The following is a 24,408-nucleotide window of genomic DNA, read 5'->3' as shown; positions in this document are numbered from 1 at the left end:
TCTTAGTTTGCCTCCTTCAAGATAGAAGCCAGCTTGAAGACCTTCTGTGAAACCCTCAAAATAGTTCAGAATGTTTCTGTAAACCAGAACAACTTGTGTAGATAAACACCCACCTGTACCTACATATGTAACATGTTTATTTATATGCACTCATCTTTTGGATTTTGCTTTGGCCCAAGCTACATCTCTAAGACTTTAATTTATAAAAGCATTTTAATTAACAATGCTCTCACTCTTGTTTACTCAGCATCCAGCTGTCGCAGTTCAAGACATGAGTGACCACCAAGGCACTTACTAGAGCACATTTGCAAGCAGAGCTGGCAGCAGGGCAACACGTAACACTCCTTGGCTTCTCCAGTACAAAGTCTAACATTTCAGCTCACACTTGCTTCCTTGGTGGTTTAAGGTAAGATGATAGGATGTGGTCATGCTGCCGTCTGTCAGGGGGACAGTAACCGCCATAACAGTCCAGAAGGGACAGAGAAAGGCAACACATCTGCATCTAGTACAATAAGGTCACCAAAGCTTATCTGTCATAGCTCATACGGTAATAAAATTAACAATGCTTAAAAACACTGAAAACACAGAATAATACACACACATAAACAAGCACACACATCACTTCGGAAAGGAAGTCACAGGTGTTAAGAATTAACACAGCTTCAGGGGAGGCTGAACAAGTTCCTGGAAGAGAAATCCACTGAACATTACTAACTACACAAAAGCCATGTCCAATTCAGGAAATTCCTGAAATAAAAATACTTGAAGGCTATGAAATTATGAGAGGAAAGTATCATAGAATCTCACCCTGTTCTACTTTAGGCATCTGCTCACAGCCCCTATCGGAGTCCAAATGTTGGCAGAGAGATCTTTGGTATAACCCACAATTACCATTCTTACAAAATGCCAAAACACACTCCATTAACAGGTATTTACACTACAAGGAACCATCCTGACCCTGTAATTCATCTTTTCATATAAACAAAACCCACATAATTGTACCTTGTACATTCCACAACAGGACCTATGACTCCTGTTTGAACTAAAACGTGTCCTAAACAGAGATACCTGATTTCGATTTAGAGGTGGTAGGTGATGAAGGAGTCTACACTCCTTGTAGTATTTGCCTTTACTCATACTGGGATTGTGGGACAGCATATAGATATTCAGCATCTGTGAATATGCACAAGGATTTTTAAATGAGGAAAAAACCAAAGTATTGTGGCTTTTTTTTGTCTTCTCCAAGGGTACATATGTAAAAAGTAAGGCTAAGAACTTGCACTGGTTTCTGTTCTCAACCTTATTCTGCAGCCTTGGGTAAGACACCTAAATATTACAGCTCAAATTTCTCCCAGGTGGGTAACAGGAACCAAAACACTTGCTCACAGTGAGGAGTCCCTGATTTTGACTTTTAATGTTTTTTGATAACCTTTGTAAGAATCCTCCTACCACCAGTTTTTTAGTCTTCTTTGTAAAAAATAGTTTAAAATAAAGGCAAGATCTCTGACAAAAGAGCAGGCAATATACAGCAGGACAGACATGAGAAAGTACTTTGGTGAAGGAAGGGTGACAGCACAGAGGCACTGAGGTGGGGGAAGGGGAGAAAAGGAGAGAACAGCACTGGATGTGACATTGCAAACAGGCTGGAAAACGCTGCCATTCACACTAATATCACAGCTTTGCAATTATCAGCTTTTCCAGCTGTGAAAGCGTCTGATTAGGTTTTATATTTCTGGGGTCTATAAATATATGTTGATGTATTTTTTTAAACAGAGATTGTGCTGTTTGCTTCTGATATATTTAAAAATCAGGTGTAAGAAGGGAAGCAGATGTGCTTGTTTTCAAAACTGAAAGTCATAAAAAAGCATGTAAAGATTTTACACTGGCTGATATACAGGAAGGAAATATTACTATTTCAGCTGGGAACAATATCCAAAACCTAGGCAACACGTAGTCTGTTGGCAGCTAGAGCGGCATACTTAGCAAACCAAGAGCAGCAGATGATTAAATCTCATTATACCTGTTCCATTCCAAAACATTTTAGGTACAACTTGTGTCTTTCCAAGCACTTACTGTATTAATGACATCAGGAGCACATCGTAAAATCTAAACAGCTAGTTTTATGCCAGAAGCTATAGCTGGACAACTTATTCAGTTCCAGGAATCTCAGAATTATTTCCCACCCAAAGCAATGAATAAGATGATAAAATAGACAGAGGACTTCTTTCAACGACCTACCCAAGTTGCTGCAGAACTCTCCTACCATGCCATCTGGGTTAGCAGTAGGGATTTGTGTAAGACCCGTCAGGATGAGAACATCACTATTTTTAAGAGAAGCCTGGTCCATGGGCTGAAACAGAGCACAGTGAAATAAAATGAGTAACATGAGAGTTATCACACAGGTTTCTCTGCTCTGTACCAAGACTGCAATACATAATAGATAGAGTGACCAAGAAGTACACATGCAACACTTTAAAGTTAACGTTGCTCCATCTGTGGAAACCTAACTGGAGTTATTAAAACACACACAACTGTTTACCTGCATACTACAGCCCAAAACAAACAAAGGAACTGTAAGTAGTCTCCATAGACTAATAATTTCATGGCCTCAGGAGCTGAACACTGAAAAGCCAGTAATTTGCTGAGGATGTGGCTGTACAGTCTGGAACAGTTTGACACTTGCATTCCTATATCTGGCTACGCTAGTTTCTAACACCCTTCCCTTTGTAAATCAAGGTGTCAGCTTTGATTTCCAGGGCTCACTGTCTACAAGGGACAGTATCATCTTCCTCAACCATTCAGTGGATTCTCTTTGGAAGAGGTAAGATCAGAAAAGGACTTAGGGCTCAAAGCTCTCAATTGTGTGCATGAATCTGAATGCCACATAAGTCCCTCCCCTGACTGTGAAGTCTGCTCTTCTGCCTGCAGTATTACAACCATGATGTTCAAATACTCATTTCATATTGTTTTTGCAGGCCTTTTCAGATGTCTGCACTTGTGAAATAGTAAATGGCTACTGCTGGTAGAAAAGAGAAAGTGGTTTAGATTCCTTAATATTGACAAAGTTTATTTATCTAAGTAATAATCACTTACATTATTTTTTTAATGTAGCTATAATATCAGGCCAAACAGACAAGTATCAGAAATCCTTAAAAGTCAGTAGCTGAAAACAGGTGAAAAATCGTAACTTCAACTGCGCGCACACACACACACACAAAAGATAGCATTCCCAATGCAACACCAGAGCTAAAAAAATAGAAAAAATGGCCTCAAGTTGTGCCAGGGGAGGTTTAGATCGGAGATTAGGAAAAATTTCTTCACTGAAAGGATTGTCAAGCACTGGAACAGGCTGCCCAGGGATGCGGTTGAGTCATCATCCCTGAAGGGACTTAAAAGACATGTAGATGTGGCGTTTAGGGACATGGGTCAGTGATAGACTTGGCAGTGCTGGTTTTATGCTGGGACTCGATGATCTTAATGGTCTTTTCCAACCTAAGTGATTCCGCAATTCTATGGTTCTATAACTTGGCTTACCAGTCTCCCCTAGTGAATCTGATAAGCACTACACCCTCCTCTAGTTCCTATCTTTGAAGACTGTGCTAAAGGCTAAGCTATGTCAAAGTGAAAAAGATGTTTTCATAGGGCTACCACCTCTGATCCACTGGATCTACAGAGTATGTTGTACTGATAGCCTTACAGTCATAGCCACAATCCTAGATCATGTGGTTGAAGTGCTCAAGGTAGCTATCACAGCATCTATCCATGCCATGGTGCTTCCTGGGGGACAGATGAGTTTCCATCTGCACACTATATCCCGTGAGCTCACAGGTGTAGCAGAGGGACTGACAATTAAATGGTCTAAGGGAATAGCGTGGCAACTTGGCCACTGGCAGGCAAGCCTCACCTTAAAGCAAACATTGCTACTGCCTTAACTGCATAAATGCTCACACTTTTTTTTAATGAGGTCAATCATTTGATGTGTTTTATATTGGCATTTTATTAAAGCAGAATGAAAATACATACCCACTTCTCTCCATCAGTAAACAGACATTCAGAAATCGTATTTAAGTGTGACCCGATACTAAATACATATTATTTATACTCAAAATTTAGCGTAATCCAATCTTGAAAAGGCAAAATCCACTTCTCTCTCTGCAGATGCAATACAGCTATGGTGAAAAGTTAACTTTAGCTTTGCTCTGGGCTGGAATGCACTTCCCATAGCTACTATTCAAGCAAAGGTGGGCAACTGCAGGGAGCTGCGTGGTATTTTACACTTATTTATCCTCAAAAGACCCTCTGCAATCTTACCAACCGGGAAGGATCTCTGCTAGAAGAGACTGGTGAAGAGACTTCCTCTACTGAACTTAGAAGACCACTGTGCAGTTAGTTCCCTTGCTCCACATCCCCCAGTGCCATTCTTAAGAGGTTAAGATCTTGCTTTGTTAAACATGCAGAGGAATTTCATATCAACTTCAACAGAAGTTTATGCTGTGCGTCACCTTGTGGGACCAGACCTGTTATGTGAGATTTATTGCAAACTTTGACTCTCCATAGCGTGTCCATGAAAATGAAATGCCAATAATGCAATAAAAAATAATATCGAATCTGCCTGTGATAATGTACATAATGATTATGCCATATTAGATACGCATAATTTCAGATGCTATTGCACTGAGAGGGCTTGCATTGATTTTTGTGGGTTAATGTAAAGAATATGTCTTAAAAGGCTTTTAGTGACATGTCTGAACCTGTGCTGTCAACTCCTGTTCTCCACTTCAGTGGCAACAGTGTCAATTCTAGCCTCAGTAGAGGGTGAGGCAAAATTTTCAACAGAAACCATCTGGCAGAAGACAGAAGTAAAGGGAACAACTAATGGTGCCAGACCTAACTCTCAAACAAACCCTTTATAGCTCTTCAGTTATTTTCAGCAGCTATGAATATAGTCTTGCTGAACCCTTCACCTGCACTTCCTGCAGACTTGCTGAGGATTTCACAAGATATTTCTGCTGCTGCATGCAAGATCAACCCAACAGCCAGCATTCACTTCACCGTTTCAGCTTATCCTGGGCCATGTCTAAGCTAACTGCTTCACTTTCTATCTCTTGTCAATAGAGATGGACCAATTACAGATGTACCATAACTCTGCTGATGACAGACGTAACCTGGATGTAACTTCAGATGTCAAGAAAACGTTTAAGGTGTAATTTACACCAAAGAAGCAACCCCACTCTCTTCCCGTGACTGCTAACTCTAACCTGTGTTGCCATCTCCATTATGTCAGCACTTAAACCCCAGTCCTGGCAGAAGGGAGACGAAGGGAAAGATTGGGCAGGGGCCCAGTTTAGGTTAGGTGAGATGAACCTTACCCTGTTTGCACCCTAAGAGGAGATGCTTTGCAGGCTATTACTGTGTATTACTAGACACAATGTAGTAAGAGGATGAAGCATTCTTCCATTTGTATGCCCAAATAATCTGCGTCTTATCACCCTAAACAATCAAATGGCTGATGAAAGCTTGGTCAACTGAAGCTCATTTTTAATAACTATGAAGGGAGTTCCAGAAGACTGGGAAAGTGCTAAGATTTCGATACTACTCAAAAAGCTCTGGAAATATTTTTACATAAACATATGCTGATTAACTGGATATCCTTTCTAAAACAAAACACACTGACTGTTTTCATACACTGTTAAAAGATGGGAATTTCATTGTGACTGCCCACCACAATTCTATGGAGAAACAGGTTAGAACAACAAGTTTTCACTCCCTGATGAAAAAACTGCTGATTTGTTGAACACTATTTTGACTCTGTGCCACTCAAGATACTGTTATCATTACATATTGTTTGTCAAACATCAAATAGATGAAGAGCTGACTGGCTGCTTACAAAAACACACTAGTCATTACAGAATCACCATATTGTAGGAGCTTGTGCTGGTGTTCACAGGGATTAACACTAGGACAAAAAATATCCACTGTCTTCAAAAAATATCTGGAAGGAAACACAAGACAATGATGATATCTAACACACAAACAATATGTGGTAACATTTGTGATGTGGTAAGTAACAAGAAAAGTGCAAACTGAATGGAATTTTAACTAGCTGGTAAACTATTCCTTCAAATTATGTGTTAGTATAAAATAATGCAAAGTGCAACAGACTATATGCTAAAAACTGAGGCTCTTAGAGAGCATGTGGGACAAGCAACACTCAGCAGCGTGAGTGGTCCAGGCTTCTTCTCTTGGCAGCAAACAGAATAGGTCCCTAAGGTTTCAGGTAGGCTCGCAGCACATTTTCCTACACTTGTTAAAGCTGAATCCACCCTGTCTAACTGCTGCCACTTCTGCAGGTTGCAGTGAATGAGTGCAAAACTGCTGCTCATGGGCTGTGCTCTTACCAGGCAGTTTATTCACACACCATTCCTGCCACGGAGAGGCAATTTCCTTAAGAACGGGGATTTTACCAGAAGTTTCCAGAGAAATGTTTGCCTTTGGAAAACGATGAAGCATGGCCCGTCCAATCTGACAAACTGAATCACTATTTCATACCAACGAAAAGAAAACCCTCTCAGTTACCAAACTACTTCTTCTAGTGCAAAGCTTCTCCTCACAGAAATATTCCACTCATGTATCGTCAAATACTGCTGTTCCTTCACTAGAGGTGACAAAAGAGCAAAACCCAGGCCAGTATTAGGCTGATGAGAAAAGGGAATTTAGAGACTGATACATTGCACGCAGCTAAATACAGCCATACTATTAAGGATGGTTTATCTATTGTAGTTGTTCAGCTTTTATATGAAAGATGCTCAGAAGCAAAGCTCTTTAGAAGATACTCACCTTGGGGGAAATTACTTACTGATCATGAACCTGACACATTTTCAAAATTATTTTTAAACCTGCTAATATTGCTTTTAACTATTTTGACAACTTCTGAAGCACACAGTACTGCAAACTTCAAACCATTCTTTGCACTAAGAATTTATGGATCTAGAGAGAATTAATTTACTGGAAATTACATCTACAGCACTATAAAGACTTTGCCCTTAGCAGAGCAGGGTGGAAAAGTTGGCAGCCAGTTAGCTATCATTTCTCCCAAGGAAGGATGTTTCAGAAATGATATAGAAGCAGTCTGTGAACTGTCTGTAAAGACTCTTCAGTGACATACGGATTTTAAAAAAAAGTCACTAATGCTCTATTGTTTAACTCTCTTGAAAATTTCCTTCTAAGGTGAAGAAGAATTTCACAGCTGGTGAGTTAACATCAAATCAGCAGTAACAAAGAATTCTAGTTATCTTTCTCCAATAACTATAGATATCTGTCCACTTATCAGGGTAGTATGTCTTCTCAATGACCGTTAAGTCTAGACAATTGCTAATAAAGTTACCTTAGTAAAATCTCTATACTACAACTGATCCCAGCTGGAATAAGCCCCTCTATTTTTTTTTGAGCAAAGACACTTGCCCCTGTAGAAGACTAACAAAAGTCAGGGGCTGTACCTGAGGGTGTGTTGTAAGTAGAGAAGATCCTGAGACGTAGGAAACCTTCTCATAGTGTGACTGGATAATCCAATTGGAACTTCCAAGAGCGTAGCCTGAGCTCAGAGGGGTGACCTGCACAGCACCAAACAGCTCCTGAAACACACAACAAGAGACATTAACTTCAGTGAGCTCCCAAGAGAAATCAGGTCACTTTATCATCAGTAACATTAATTTTAAAAGTAGTTCTGCTGTTCAAAGCCTTTATGAAGCTAGTTTCCTGAGATTTTTTTCTTCTGGTTTTATTTACCCATGTCTACCAGAATATATGCTCTGAGAAAAGCTTTTCCTAAGGTAAAGTCATACAGTTTCTCTTCCATGTGAATTCTATTGCATCTAACTGAGCTCACACTGAACTATAACTCTAAATGGAGGAATCACCCGGGGTCTTGATCCTCCGCCTGCCCTTGCTGTGTTGAAGAAGCTTGTAGGAGCTTTACGTCTTTGAAGACTCTACACTCCCTTAGCCAAATTTTATTGCTATTGGCCAGCAGAAGAGAAGGAAGTACAAGTAGTTCTTTACTGATACAAAACTCTGTTTGGGTTACACATTTTGCTGTGGAAAACAAACTTCAGACACACTTTCTAACTTTATTTCTTTTTAAATGCTATCTACTGGTGGTTTAGAAACAACATCTTGCAAACACAATCCAAGTTTCAATTTCAGCTCTAAGCATAAGCAACGCAACAGTTGTCTCCTTTCCAGGTGTCATCAGAAAGTGTATTGCTTTATCCGTATGCAGTACTGTGTTATACTTGTTTTGAGAAAGGAAAATAAGCCTCCATGTATACCTCACTAATGTGATCTACTTTCTGGTTACTGAATAATAGAACAAGCATCTGATTCATGCAATGCTAATGATTTTCCTAGTATCTCAATACATATTTGGATGCCTTGCAAAACAAGGCAGGGTCTCCATCCCCTGGAGTGTGTAAACCAAGGCTCTAGATTCTGCTAACATACAGACATGTAAAATGGACAGCAAACTGTTCTTGATGCTGTTACCCAGTTTTGGATTAACTGGCTAATTAGGGTCTGATTATTTTAAAAGTTAGCTTTGTGATGAGATAAAATGTCTCTTTTCCTGGTAACTATAAAAGAATGATTGGCTCAAGATGCACAGATCTAAAATTAGGCAAGATGCATCCACACTGTGAGGACAGTTGAAAACGAACAGTAACCACCCATGGATACAGAGGAGTCCAAATGCCCTCCACCTGTCCAGTTGCTAGACAAAGCTGCAGCTGTTACTTACATCAGCAGCCATGTTAGTGGTGGCTCTGGGTCTTTTTTTTTCACCAGCTATAATACAGCACCACACAAATCCAGATCCACCAAATTTAGTACACAGTAACACTGGTTACTGTTTCAAATTGCCTTACATATAAACAGCAGTCTCCAAACCTCAGTGGCCTATCACTTAAGAAAAGGGAGCAAATAAAAAGCTTTGGGTACACAACTTACTTTAAACCACCTTTTTATTTCTTATGGCCTTGAGCAACAACAGCAGGTATCATGGCCCACATGCTGCCCTCCAAGCCATAAGGGAACAGTGTATCTGCAGATTACTGAATTGTTGGTTTAGTTCGTTCTGGAAACTACACTGGATTATAGTCAATGGCACTATAGAAAACAAATGTTACCTGGGAACCCTGGGAAAGGAGTTTTTCAAGTTCAGGTCAAACCATTAGGTTTTGTTTACAATCCCTAATTTGCAGTATAAAAGAAAGTGGAGGCTAAAGCACTCATAAGATTCCCAGAAGTGAGATACGGTAACTCAGAAGGGGATGTGGCTTACAGACAGAAAGGATACATTCATTTGGTACATCCTCCCAGCTCTCAGTGGGCCAGCCATCAACTCCAAATTTGAAGGTACATCGTCTTAAAATTGGCATCCCCAAGGATGAGGAAAAATAAATGGATATTCACTGATTTCACCAAACAAGAACCCTTCCTGGGAGGCAGACTGAGGGCCATTCAAAATAATATTCTTTTGCTTTCCTAGGCTAGGGTAACTAGATCTTACACAGGATTAGAATAGAGAAGGAAGGGCATTTCCAGAGAAAAGCTGGAAAACAAGTTGTTACTGGTGACCTGAGGACTGGGAAACAAGTTATTACTGGTGACCTGAGGACAGCTTTACGGGTACTCACAATTTTCTGAGAATACCCCACCATCTGGATCTTACTGAGTGCAGCATTCACTTCTGGCATGGTGTAGCACTTCCTCCACATAGACACCTCCACTGCATCCTTCAGAGGGGCGGGCAGCAGTCTGCAAAGATCAATGGGGCATGGGCATTTTCAAAACTTTCTGATGGACTGCCAGCTTTTATACTCACTTCAGTATTCTCCAGATCTTACATTTTTCTCTTTTTTTCTTTTCATTTTAAATATGTGTGGTGCTTCAAAGTGAGGAGCAAGACTTCCTGCTTATTGAGGAGCAGAACCACACTGCCTGTTTCGCCTCATGCCAAAGTCTGCTCTCCTTCAGCTCTTTGTCATTGTTCATATTCAGCCCTTTCATCAAAGAAGTAGCTGTGATGAAGGTGTTACAGCAACTCTTGTGGTATTTTCACCACTGATGAGATGCTGGCTGATCTGACATGTCAACATGAAATGCACCACCAGAATTGGTAGAGGTGACTGGGATCTTCAATCAGTGTCTATTTTGCATATCCTAAGAATGTGAAACTAGAAGTAACCCACAATCTTGTCATTAAAATACAGGTACCAGCCCATGAACAAAGGCTGGCTCTGCTCTCATTTTTGTCACCAGCCTCTTACAAGAGCATGTGCCCCTGCACCTCATCCTCCTTGCCTTCAACTCACGATACCCCACTTGCCTTCCAAGTGTACTGGCAAGGATACATTAGCTGACACTGCAGAGCTCTTTGAAATCCCCTACACGGAAGTATTTAAGATGTTTTACACCAAAGTAAAATCCATCCATTCTGCTCTTCACAGACATTGCAAGTTAGCTGGACGGCGTTGTCAAGGGAAGAAGTGAACTATAATGTCACAGGCTGTAAGAGAGATGGCTAACTTCTGGGAAATAAATCTTCCTTAGCAACATGAACTGAGGCAGGAAGCAGCACAGCTGCCAAATGCGTAAGAAGAATAGGATTTTTTTTGTATATTAAACCAATGCTAAATCAAAGGCTAATTCAAACCAATTTCCAAAGATTTATGGAAATTGGTCAAGTTTCTTTGATCAATTTGTTTAAAGGCATTTAATTTATTGTTATATCTACTAGGTCAGTGAACTCTTCCATAATTTAAGATACTGAAGAAAGGATTAAGGCCAGATATTGCCAAGACTGCTGTACAGGTCTAGTGCGATAACTGCAATTCCAGCACATGCTGGCTGAAAGCACACTGTGCTTAAGGAAACAAACAAAGCATTCAAGGTCTTTTGGGGAAGTCATAAGCAACAAAAGGCCAAACAATGTGGATAGTTGTCCACCACTGCACTGAAGCAAATTGCCTGTAAAAGCCTTTAACCTACCATAAGAAACATTTAGAGTTGGATGCTTTCAGGAGCTTCTCTTCTGGGAAGAGGAGAATGTATCTCCATGTAATGGAGAAAAGTGGGGAATTGTCCTTGGTGATTGATAGAAGTTTCTATTAGCCTTGACTGTGGCTACACTGTAAATATACTCTGCTCCCTAACAGAAGCCAGTGGCACCAGTCCCCTCCAGCAGCTTCATTCCTTGCTGAGTGGCCTTCAGAGAGAATGAGGACTGATGGTTCCTCAGATGTGCCCCTGCTGGCATTCACCTGTCACCCACGCTTTTAAAATTTGTACAGGAAGTTACTAGCGGATATCTGAAAGTCTGGAGTGAATCTACTAATACTACGGCAACACCCTATTATGGATCACCTCCTAACAACCAGATGTATGTGGGCAGGTGCCACGACAGTCAACCTACTGCCACATACGGGCAGGTATCACGAAGTAGCATGCTTCGTGGTTAGTATACAAGATTTATGCTTAAGAAACTCAGAGGCTTGTATTCTGAACCTGACATCTGCCTAGAGACAGTCCCTCCCGTTCAACGCCAAGGATAACATCTGGTATATGACATAACATGTTCTTGTTTGAAGGGAGAGGAAGATGGCAGTACCAAAGCTGATCAGAACGCTGGCCTCTCTTGTCCACTACATCTTCTCTCAGGAAACAGCCTGTTTCAGACACTTTATAGAAAGACATAAGAAACCATCAAACAGGTAGTTGACAAAGTGTCTTTCATAAAGCAAACTTCCTCTTTAGCCCCCTGAATCCTAATCAGTGTGAAAGATATCCTGGCTGAGCATCTATAGATGAGACTGCTCATTTAAAATAAAAACCAATGGTAATAAAACCTGCTAAGCAATTAGTTCAGACTGGATCTGATAATGGAAAAACGTAAGCCACTCTAATGAACTTATTATATTTTATACGGTATTTGCGTTTAAAATGCTTCAATGCTTTATCTAATGAAGATTATAATACTTTGTGTTTTATACTATTTAGAGTAGAACTAGCTGAACTGTAAAGCAGTAATGGTGATTGATCAGCCTGAAAAATTAAAGTTAGACTCAGAAGTAATAAGTATTCTGTTCTAGCAACAGCCAAGTATTAAAAAAAAATATTCATCAGGGATCACATTTTCTTAAATAACGGATGTCAGTCCAACCCTGCATGTGCTATTAGCCAGGTGTTAATTTGTGGATCAGTAGATGTTTGCTCACATGCTATAATAATCAGTTCTATTCACGCTTGCGTGACACTTGTCACTAGGAATCTCAAAACACTTTGCAAACATTAATTAAGTCCCTGTATACCCTCCATGGTGGATAGGAGCTCCATTCTACAGAAGCAAAGGGAGCTGAAGTGGGAAACTTGGAGCATAGGTGGGGCACAGTTGGAAAGGGAATTCAGGTTTGTCCCCCTGCTCCAGCTCACAGACAATATTAGTTTATACTGGCCTCAAGGCAGAGCTTATGATACATAGATTTATGCTACCAAACAGCTGCAGGGCTACTCTGTTTATCCTTGCTAGCATAGCATTCCTGCCTCTACCTCGTACTTGGGCACGGTGTGCATTTTATGAAAGCTGGGGGCCCTGCCCTCTGATAAGAGATTCCCAACAACACACCACATTGTGGCAGTGCTCTGGGCTCTACAGAGGTCCTGTAAGTGGGACAGGACACCGTCTATTCCCAGGGGGTAGGCTCTTACACCTTCCTCCTACCTCCACTGGTACACCATTATAACAATTACTTGATAGTACTAAGGAGAACTATCAATGCTGGGGTACTTCCCAAGCAATACGAGACAGGAAAATGTATTCTAAATACCACCACAACAAAAAGACTCCAGCCTCCTACAGCAGTTGAATCAGAACAAAGATACCTCTCTGTGTTCGCCTCTGGAATAGGCAATAGCATGCAAAGTGCTAGACAGCACTTTTTCTAAAATACGACCACCAGGAAAGTGACATTAAATGAGCTCCAAGATGTATGGTCCTCCTTTAAATGATGCATACAAAACACATGCAGTAGTGTGACGAGAATAATGGCTCCAGTCCTCCCTCTTCACATCACTGCGAGCTTCCGGAATGGTTCTGCTCAGGTCAGCAGACTCCAAAATTGAAACAAAACCAACACAATTCTGGTCACAGTATACATCAACCAGCAAAAAATCCTGATCACTTTATTGTCTTCAGTTTTGTTTTCCATCTGTGTTTTACTTGCCTTCTTCAAAAGAGAGTTATAATGCTAAGACTGCTCCTAAGCTCAGCAGGGGAGTACAATATATAGTTAAACGTATGTTAATTTGGATTTTTAGTTTCTTTGTGATACTGAAAAATATCAAGACTACTTTTATGATGCATGAAATAATTCAATTTTAGTAAATTTTTAGATCAAGCCACACTAAGAATTAGGAGTAGAAAATGGGAGATCAATTAAAAATGTACAAAGCAGCTTTTAAAAATAACTTTCTAATCAACTGGTCCCATCTTTAAAATGTGCTAAAACCAAAAATGTCTCCTCCATAGAACATGTTGTGCACCTAAAGTTGTTTTTATTTCCAAGGAGAGCATTATCTGCAATTAGTAAACTGTATGGATAATTTTTAGATTACACAGGCTTTCAAAATCTTAGATGTAAACGACCTCAAAATTGAGCACCCTGTTTTTCCATATAGATGGAATAACAGACATGGAGTTTCCAACTAACCTTTTCCACTCAGATTTCAATTTGCTTCCAAGATCTGAAAAGCCAAAAACCCCACCTCTGCTGTTCCAAGTATAAATGAGGCTGCAGCCCTGGGAAGAAAGGTAGCATTGCTTTGTGGAGGGCCACAGTGACCTCCAATAGTTACATCCTGACTTTCTTAGCATTTCAGCCAACAGGAATGTAAAAATAATTTTAAATTTTAAATATTCCAATATAGCTTGCTAATTTCAACAACTTTATGACATTAATACAAAAATCTGTTGGTTTTATCTACCATCATGGAGCTAAACTATGTGAGAGAAGATCAGAACATCTCCCTCCAAGAATCAAACTTGTGTGGTTGTTTGGAAGACCAACAATGTGCAAATAATTTAAGAAAGAAGTGACACAAGGAGTCATAGCTTTAAACCTCTTAGGGCTTTTTTTCTGCTTGATGTTTGTAGCAAATCCCAAATGGTGGCAGCTGACCCATCATTACAGTGACTTCTAAACTTTCGTTAGTGTTTTAGGACAAGCCTTTCCCAGTGGCTTGTTCCTCACCTCTGTACCTCCTTGTTCTTCCACATGAAGGCAGACTGATCCTTTGGCACACGCTCAATGCAATTCACCAGTTCTTCCATGAGAAGTCTGAAAAGACATCATATTACATTTGTATCACAGCCTTTCACACAGGAGATAACTTTGTCCCAAATGTTCCCAAAATATCACAAAACTGTAACACTATTGGGCATTTTTAAAGAGGGGTTCTTCCCACAGAGGCATTGCAGCAATTACTGCTCACCAGTACTACCCGTTTCTCCACAAAGTGTTTCAAGCTCAAGCTAGTGCAATTCTGTCTGCGTGGCTGTGACAGCAGAGGATCTGCCCCACTAGCTTATGGGTCATTTGGAAAATGGTAAGACAAGAGGAACTCCTGCCATGCAAGATGATTTCTTTGTTACTGACTGCTTGTCATATAGAATGAGACAAAATACACAGAGAAAACTCATTAGCTGATGCCTGTTTATCACTTAGAGAAGCCAAGCACCTTGTAGGAGTGAACTCTCCTCATCTACAAATGCACAATACAGCATTTGAGACAGAAAAATATGTCAGGCATTAAAAACTGGCACTGCAGATTTCACTGCCCAAAACTAAACAGCAATTGTAACTGTATGTGTGCTTCCCCTTGAAGGTAAAAGTCACAAACGTAACTGCAGAAGAATGGCATCTGAAACTACTTGGGGTGGGGAGAACTGCACCAGTATACTCACCAACAAGACTCTGCTTGTTATCTTCAACTATGGGCCAGCAATACCCCAGAGGTCTACTACTAGTTCATATTTATACAATTCCTTTCACCTACAAGGGCCTTCAGTTTCTGTTTGTTTTCACACAATGGGAGAATAACTCTGGCATGGGAAGTTTGCACAGGACCTTTAATAGACAAAGATTCCTCCCCTGAAGTGCTTACAGAGTAGTCCAGATACCAAAAAATCTGGTTTCTAATTATTGAACATGGCAGCTGTTCTGCATGAGATGCACACAGCACAAGTCCAGTTAGACTTCATCAAGGGACCAAACCTGCAGTCTCTGGTACTGACCTATCCAATAAACAGACAACTTTGTAAAATAAGACTGCCAAATTTGATGAATTTGATGACAAATTATTAAGGTGACTGCGTTGTCAGGTCTTACATTTTCTACTTCAGTTTCATATTTCTGTTGTTTTTCTTAGTGCTTCTCTTTGGGGTTCAGAGCTTATGTATCTCAACTGTCATTTAAGATAAAGACAGCTTAAATTCCCTCCCATGGCATGCACGAAAATGTGATTATATGAATTTCAAATGCTGAGAAACAAGGCAATAATCTTAAACCTGTTTATGGTTGAAAAGATTGGTGATTCCTTTTTTGTTTAAGGGGAGCAGAAAGAAGCAGGAGAGATCTTTGATTCATGGTTTTTGAAGGTTTGAAGTTGGCTATATGGTAATTGCTGCTCAAGGTGTCTCAGTCCACTCAAGATCTACTATACCGTATCTACTGCCTGGAATCAACATGAAGCACCTGCTGTAAATCTCAAAGACAGATGGTTCCAGAGGTTGGGAAGCATTGAGTTAAAAGATTTGCAGCACTAAGGACTTGGCTGTAGTTCAGCTACTGCCTAAGAGCCTCTTCGGAACATTAGACACTCCTCTACCCATATTGTCCTTTACACCTTTTCCATAGCAGTGATGAAAGAGGAGTATAGAATATTAAGGGGCTTTTTACCTGCCAATTTGAACAGTGGGTTCAGTGGCATATACTGTTCCAGTGAATCTTGTGTACTCCGTGATATAGGGCAATGCCATCATGCAGTGATAGTTTGAGATCAAGATTACATCTACGGTGGAGAGGTCAAGCAGCTCAGTCTGAAAACAGAGGAGATAAGCAACACATAACCCTTTCATGCAGTTGAAGCAATGGCAGAAGAACAAATTTTTCTTTTTTTAAAAAAAACTTTATATTGCAGGAATGTAATCAGTTTACAAAAAAAAAAAGGGGGGGGGAACATCTCATACATGGCAAAGATTAATGTTTCCTTTAAATTAACATGATTTATTTTAAAAGCCCCCTAAAAATACTCCCTTCTCAAATCTCAAAAGGAAACCATGTCCTGTGTTTGTCTTTCATGTAATGAAATGGCTGCTGTTGAGAGGCATGATGATTACACTTTTGTCAAATAACTGATCTGTGCACTTCCTTAAGGAGGAACACTGTGCAGACACCAAAACTTCTGCAGTAGCGATTTAGCAGGGTGTCTCATATTTTTACATGGCACATAGTACTGTACCCCAGGAGAGTGAGAGAGGTGAATGTAGATTGTATTTATTCATATGCTTAAAATAATTCTCATATTTTCCCAAACTAACTGCTGGACATCTTTACCATTCACATTTTCTACAGCAAGAGATTAAGCTCATTCACAGGATACAACAAAACAAACGGGTGGGTCCAATTTGTTTTGATGTGACAGTTAAGACAGCAGTTCAAACAGTGAAAGAAGATTTCACACACTGTTAAAGGAATTTTAATTAGAAATATTTACTGGTAATGCTATAACACAAATGGTGTCAAGTCAGAAATTTACAAGATATATGACCTCTACTCAGTTATTATAGAGCAGCTAATGGAATTCAACACTCATCAAGCACATATTATCTGATTACAAGGCTTGGTCCAGCAATTTGAATAAAAAAGGCAAGAAAGTAGGTCACTTGGCTTTCCAGAGGGCTGACACAGTGCTCTGGTGACAAGCTGCTTAACTCATAGCTAAGCGTTCATGGTTTCAATCCATGATCACAGCTAATGTTGAGGCATGATCTCCAAGCTGAGTACAGTAGGTGAAACATCATCCTCAGATTCATGACAGGGCACCCTTTTATCTTACTAAGCTTGCCAGGCAGACATACACTCACTACGTGGTATCAAAGCACCTGCTGACACCTGCTTCTGTCAAGCTGGCCCTTCATGTCCTGGTTTTCAGCAGGGTCCAGACCATAAGAAGGACATGAACCTGTTGGAGCCAGTCCAGAAGAAGCATCAAAGATGATCAGAGGCTGGAGCGCCTCTCCTGTGAGGACAGGCTGAGAGAGTTGGGGTTGTTCGGCCTGGAGAAGGCTCCATGGAGACCTTAGAGCACCTGCCAGTGCTGAAAGGGGCCAACAAGAAAGCTGGGGAGGGGCTTTGAGCATGGGCAGGTGGCGATGGGACACGGGGGAATGGCTTTACATGAGAGAGGGGAGATGGAGATGAGAGATGAGGAAGAAATTCTTCCCTGTGAGGGCGGCGAGGCACTGGCCCAGGCTGCCCAGAGCAGCTGTGGGTGCCCCATCCCTGGCAGGGCTCAAGGCCAGGCTGGATGGGGCTGGGGGCAGCCTGGGCTGCTGGGAGGGGTCCCTGCCCGTGGCGGGGGCGTTGGAACTGGATGGTCTTTAAGGTCCCTTCCAACCCAAACCGTTCTGCGAGTCTGTGATAAAGAATCAAATGGAGGGAGTCTCAGCCCTGAGCTGAATCTCAGCCAAGGGAGCCATCAGGAGGATGCAGACTACCACTTTCCAAGTTTAAGCACCCCCACGTCTCAGCATCCTAGCAGCAGTTACTAATAGGATGAAAAGGGTGTCAAAACCAACACAAAGTAAAATCTTCCCTGGGACTTGCGGCAATCTCACTGAAAGTGCCTATAAACTGAAGAGATTTAAAAATGTTTCTTGAATGTGAAGTGAGAGAGACCAGAAGGTTGCCAAGCAAAGAGAGGGCTGCACCCTGCACTCTGACATGTGGAAGTGTACTCTGCTGCCGAGACAGCCTCTTACCACCTTGTGGCTTCTGGATTACATTCAAAACTTGGCTTTCTTTGGCAATGGTGTTCCTGGAAGTGATACTATGATTCTCAAACTAACTGCTTTTGCAAACTATTTTCTTTAAAAGAGCCGTGAAAGGAGACAAAGAAAAAGACAAAGCCTCTTTCACTCCTTATAAGCTCCTTATACCGTGCTGCCAAACACCAGCAATGTCTCTGCTCTGCTGCTGCATTCAGCTGACCATGACATCTGAATCCTCCTCCAGACAGGGGAGGCCGTGAAGCTAGAGATGCGAGCTGCGTATGACTAGCAGATGTGTTCCTAGTGCTTGCAGAGAAGACTTGGCACCTGTTGGGAACTTTGGGAACAGAAGCGTTTGAGAGGCCATTTGCAAAGTCCCTACAATGATGACATGTGCAGCTGGTTGCTGTCTTCTAGTTGTAACATGGACTGCTGGAAAATAGAGTTACATTCAGTGACAACACTGGTATAATGAAGCAGCAACTCCCCATCAGTCATATTTAGAGCTACACATGTGGGTATTTTCCAGCCCAACAAAGTAACCCTGGGTATTTTCCAGCCCTGAAGCACCCTAAACCACAGCAGATTATCATTCTTGTGCATGCCCTCAATTCCAAAGGGAATCCAGAATGTGAACTCCATCTTTCCAAAGATCTGGGCCATAATGGTACTTTCTAGGCATACAGATGCTTCCCACATCCCTCCCTTCCACAGGGCAGTAACCAGAAGGCAAACAAGAACGCAGAATTATTAGGCTGAGGTTCTTGAGGGGCAGGGGAAGCAGTCCGAGTGGATTATATCCATTCCAGTTGGAGAATACTAGCAATTGCACATATATCTGTTGATATCACTTGCCAAAACCAGTACCAGCGCTGCCAACTTGCTTTGAAGACTCAAGATGACAAGAGTAAAAAGCTGCAAGAGGTGAGTTTCATGGAATCAACAGACAAGTGCTATTGCCAGAATCCCAGCAAGCTGACAACAACCTTCCAGGAGTATTTTGTACTTCTGTCAACAAGTTCAGACAGAAAGGAAAAAAAAAAAAAAATCACTGCCCAAAAGCAATTGTCTCTGTCTTTGAAAGACAGAGAAAGCATCCCAACATGAAATGAAAGAACTGATGTTATCACAGTCTGAACACAGCTGAGGAAAGAGGACACTATTCCCAGACTACTCCCCATCATTCACCCCCACCACTCTCTCCTCAGCTTCGTACTTCAGATCTCCTACATACACCGTTAATCTGATCAGTCAGGTAAACCCAGTTAATTCAAACATTTTCAATAGTCTTGCTTTCTTCTTCTTTAACACCCAGGTACTCTTGAAAAAAACAGCTTGAGAAGCAGCCACTTGCAGTTATGTCAGTGGACATAAAGGTACAATTCTTCCTTCAAAGAGGCAGCGATGAATAGCTAAGAAGGCAGCAAAACTTTTTAACCTAAACTTGCTGCCGGCAGAACAGCACATCTAACTGCAACCCAGCAGAATCAAACAGTGGCTTAACCACACGGTCGGCTCCCCAGGGGAGCTCCACTAAGCAGGTCATGCATCTGTGGTTAGAGACAAGCAGCTTTCCTTGCCTTCATTCACTGCTCTTATCTAGATCAGCACATGTATCCTGTCATAACTGAGTCCAGCTCAGTCATATTGTCTTTGGAAGGCCCATAAAAAGGGACAGTTAAGTCTTACTCTTCTGTGAGATAATGATCTGCTCAAGGGAGATCTTCTAACTCTCCCAAAACCATTGTTGAAAAGGGCTGCTTCCATCCTTTTTCCAGTGTCATAGATACTAGAGGCACCTTGGCATCACAGAGGTTTTAGTATTATTTACCAAGTACTAATAAATTAGTATGAAACTGACAGTAATTTAGCGAGTTTCTCCCACATGACTGAATGGAGTCAGATTTTTCAGTAAGGCTTTCAACAGACTCACCTCTGGTAAACAGAACTCAGGCACAGAGTCTACAAACACATGACCAGAGCACTCCTTTAGTTCCTGTAAGAAAAGCACATCAACAGAGAAGACACAAAAATACACTGCAATATTACTCCAATGCAGCAGATCATGCACCTGCAAACCCCTTCCTTTATCACAGGTAATTTCCAGACCATGACTACATTATGTTTATCCCCCTTCTAGATACAAACTGCTGTAAGCAGATCTGCTGAAATTGCTTTCATGCAAGATGCTGCTGCCTGGTACTTCAAGGGATCAGATCCTTGTTTGGAGGAATGGAGACAGCACTCTGGTAGGTATGGAAAGAGTAAACACTGCCTGGTTTTGCTGGGGCCATGAAGGAGGTGCTGTCCTATGAAGATGCATTTTCTCTGCTCTTCCAACTGCAGATGCATTGGCTGGGAAATCTGTATCAATGCAAGCTGACTATGTCTATCAGAATTAGAAGTAAAGTATTAACTGAGAAGTGGGTCATGAAGACCAGTCTTCTTGAAACTGCTGCTCTCCTGTCCTGGAAGGTGTGCACAGCAACTTTACAGGGCCCTGGCTATCTTACAAGTTTGGAATTCAGTTTTGGTTCTCAGTAACGTCAAACCTTTTCTGTCTTATTAGGAGCAGAATACAATGTTTAGCCCGTCTCATTTTAGCCCCTGAAACCTCTTTTGGGGATCCAAACTTTATGTGGCACTTTTTGTTAGATTTCTCTCTACTGGATCTCCAGTCCTCTATTTTCTTCCTCCTTTTTCAAGGTTGACATCAGAAATCTTTGTGACATGAGAAGTCACTTTCTTTGGGATTATGTATGGAACAAAAATATTCCCAACTACTCCCAACACCTCACAGGCTACCTATCACACACTCTGCCTTCTCTCGTGAACGCTTCTCTTGCTTGTCCCAAAGCGAGTGGTCTCAGCCAGCCTCAGACTGACAGAATTAAAGATTGAATCCAATTCTTAATAATTACAGTGCACCTGCCAACTAATAACGAATGAGCAATTACATCTAGTGGCAGAAGTCTCCTAACCTCATCTCAAGAGAGTTCAAAATGATTAAAACTAGATCGCAGAAAATTTCAATGCCTCTCCAGGACTTAAGTTTTATAACTGTCATCCAGAGAGTGCTATAACAGGAATGTCCACCTGACATGATAAAACATCCCCCTTTGACTCCTTCCCTTGCCTTTTTCCAGCATGGGTCAAAGAATTTACCATTCCAAGCAGTTACAATGGTCAAGGTGAAGGTAAGAGATGCTGCCTCTGAATTTTTAACACGATTGCCATTGATGCTGTGTGAGATTGAAAATTTCTACTGAGCACACACTGCAGCAGCACCACAGAAATGTAAATACACCACATATAAAAATATACTGACAGCCTATCTATTCTTTGGACAGAACAGAGCCCAAAGCTCTGAGACCAAGGCCGGGATTCAGGAGAAACAAGTTCCAGGGGATTCAAACTGAGCAATTCCGTTCCTGTCACTGAGCCTCTGTACCTCTGTGACTGCCAGTTAACATGTGCTTTGAATAGAGCTGTTACTATTTTATGAACAGAAATGCTGCCTGTACAGGGTTTTTTTGTCTCCAATGAGAAGAAAAATCAGGTCTTCAATCTATGATCTTCAGCTCCCTTGTCTGTAAAAATCAGATCAATCCATTTTGTCCACCTCAAAGCCCCCTACAAAAGCAACTATTATTACTGTTTTCCTTTAATGTTCACATAGTCAGAGAACAGTCTGTTAAAACAGTATTTTCTCTACTGATACCTATCGCTGCACACATTTGAAACATACCTGCCTATTTTACTAACATCTGACATATTTTTGTGTTCATTGTTCCCCTATGGCAGATCAAGCTGGATGCTGCAGTGCCTAGTTTTGGTTGAAGCCCCAGATAAATTTTGCCTACAAAACTAATGTAATGAAAAGACGGGAAAAAAAGAAAAATTCTGTGTCTCTCATGTAGCTGAGTAAGTCCTGTGTCTTAGAATTAGCAGGGAGGATATTATCTCCAGCCTCCTATGTCCAGTAGCAGAACACATGTTGATTTCAGAGGGCAAAGACAAGCTTTTCCTCTTTAAGAGACCTCCCACGGGCAAACCATTCACTTTCTCATAGTTCTCCTGCCTAAAAAAGGGTATGATACCAACTTCATTTATAAGCATGCTATGAAGCTTTAGTGTCAAAAAAGTGAGACTGCTGAATAAAAGGCACTCTAAGAAGGCAAAGCACTATTATTTATGGAGCTCCATGAAATAAGAAAATATTCATACTGATAATTTCTGCATTTTAAGAGGATTTTTTAAAAAGCTAGGCTACCTCTGAAGATTGAAAGCCTTAGAGTTGCTATTAGCATTTCGTTTCAAAACGTTCTGCTCTACAAGGACACCATGGCTGGTAAAGGTACACACAGAAACCTTTGCGATGAGTCAGCATGGAAGTATTGTTCCTGCAGTGCAAGCTCCTAACCTGTCAGGTAGCCTTCTGCATGGCAAGAACATTCCAGCCATCAGTACAGTACCTTGTCCAGAAATGTGCTTCCATCTTTCAAAACCCAACCAGGAAGTTTGGACAGCCTGGGGCTGCAGAAAGAGAGAAAAAAATTATTGCAATATTAATTATATCATTATCAGTTGCTAAGCATAGACCTCCTATTTGGTATCACAAAGGAAGAGAATGCCATTTCTGTCTCAGGAAACTAACAATCTCAATAAAACAGTTTCACTGTGTTTAAGTGTTCACTGAAATGACTTTTACAAATCATGATTATGACACTTGTAAGTAAAAGGAAGAAGAGGACGATGCATGCAGGGAGTTTGATTTTAGTCATTTATGGTGAGAATTTAAAAAAGGCTCAGTGCTGCTTGCATCACCCTGTGGTAAAACTGGCTCTATAAACAGAAGAAGTTAGGGCAGCAACAAACTATGCTTAAAACAATAGAAAAGCACCATAAAACTGCTCTGGGACAGAAGAAGAAAGACAAATATTCCCATTAGCAATGGCAGGGAAAGACCGATGCTCTGGACTAAGTCATTTATAGATACAGGTTGCGATTTTATATCCACATAAACCATGGTTTCATGCTTAGGTCTCACCCTGAAGACCCACACCAACAGCTGTACAATGCATTTACCTGTATTGGCAGGACAAAGGTGCAAGGAGGTTTGGCTGTGAACTGCATGTTTTAAGCTGGCAGGTCTGGTACCAGTCAGCAATGGCAGGGCCTCTTTTTAACTGTTTCAAATGCTAATAAAGAAACTTCAAGGTGGATATTGTAACCCTGAGTTTACAGTAGTAATTGCTGCAGCATTTCTCGCTACCACAACTGAGAGACTTATTCATACTTCACAGTGACATTTTATTTCTGTGTGAGCCTACAGCTTAGCTCTAAAACTGTCTGCACAGATTCAAGCTATCTACAGAAATTAAAAAAAAAAAAAAAAAGTTGAGGAAACAAGAGAATTGAACCCACCTGGAACCAAGCCCTGCAACAACCTCAGATTTTGAGACAGAACTTGAGAACTTGGTTGCAATGAAATCTGCAAATGTTGTACACTAAGCTCTACAGACAGGCATGCTTATATGCTGTAAGGGCTTTCAAATTGAAGATTGTGAAAATAGGAAGTGATTCAAGGGCTCAGAAGAATGCTGTGTTCAGACCAATGTCAATATAAAAGAACAAATCCTAACTGGCACTCCAGAAAGTCACAAGGAAAGAAAAAGGGGAAATCAAAGACTCAAGGAGTGAAGACAGAAGGTAAGAGGTGAGAGCAGAAGGATGTCATCGAGACGCTATGCCAGAGAAATGCAACCCCCTTTCAAAGATAAAAGAGTAAGTCTGAAGAAGTCTGATGATAGAAGAGATGAGGTGGCTACATGTACTCCCCACTGACACATTCAAAACACAATTTAAGAGCAGTATTTTGGAGACTGAGGGGGCTGAGTAGAAGTGGTGCAGTGAGACTAAAAGAGCTATGGAAAAAGCAAGGACAAATCACTCTGATACACAACAACTTTGACAGATAAGAAAGGAGAGGACAGAAACCTTGGTTGGAAAGGACAGCTGGATGTCTGTAGTCCAGTGTTGCAGAGCCAGCACTAGACCACATAGGCCACGGCTTTGTACAGCTGTGTCTTGCAAATCCCTGGAGCATGAGATTCTAGAGCCTCTCTAGGGATGGGTGAAACTGGTAAGAAAAGCTTCATCACTGGGAGGCTAATGTCCAACCTGAGCCTCCCACACAATGTGTGGCTGCTAGCCCCTTATACTGCCTGTCACTGTCGAGAAGAGTTTGGCTCTGTTGCCTTTGTAACTTCCTTTCAAGCTGATGTAGGTGGCTGTTATCTCCCCAT

General features: G+C 41.2%; 1 protein-coding gene across 2 annotated transcripts in view; it reads right to left on the bottom strand.

The window, feature by feature from the left end:
- INTS9 (integrator complex subunit 9) overlaps positions 1 to 24,408 on the bottom strand; it is a 72,871-nt gene that overhangs the window by 41,087 nt on the left and 7,376 nt on the right. For both annotated transcript variants that reach the window (XM_055713958.1, XM_055713959.1), the window contains 7 exons: positions 22,576 to 22,636; positions 20,034 to 20,096; positions 16,008 to 16,147; positions 14,301 to 14,387; positions 9,690 to 9,810; positions 7,497 to 7,631; positions 2,239 to 2,350 (listed from right to left, as the gene is read on the bottom strand). In XM_055713958.1, the coding sequence (XP_055569933.1) occupies positions 2,239 to 2,350; positions 7,497 to 7,631; positions 9,690 to 9,810; positions 14,301 to 14,387; positions 16,008 to 16,147; positions 20,034 to 20,096; positions 22,576 to 22,636 (719 nt within the window). The remainder of the gene's footprint in view (positions 1 to 2,238; positions 2,351 to 7,496; positions 7,632 to 9,689; positions 9,811 to 14,300; positions 14,388 to 16,007; positions 16,148 to 20,033; positions 20,097 to 22,575; positions 22,637 to 24,408) is intronic.

Source organism: Falco cherrug, chromosome 6 (assembly GCF_023634085.1).
Source record: "Falco cherrug isolate bFalChe1 chromosome 6, bFalChe1.pri, whole genome shotgun sequence".
Taxonomy (NCBI): Eukaryota; Metazoa; Chordata; class Aves; order Falconiformes; family Falconidae; genus Falco; species Falco cherrug.
Note: the sequence above shows the minus strand (reverse complement) of the source record. Positions and strands in the feature narration are given on the sequence as shown.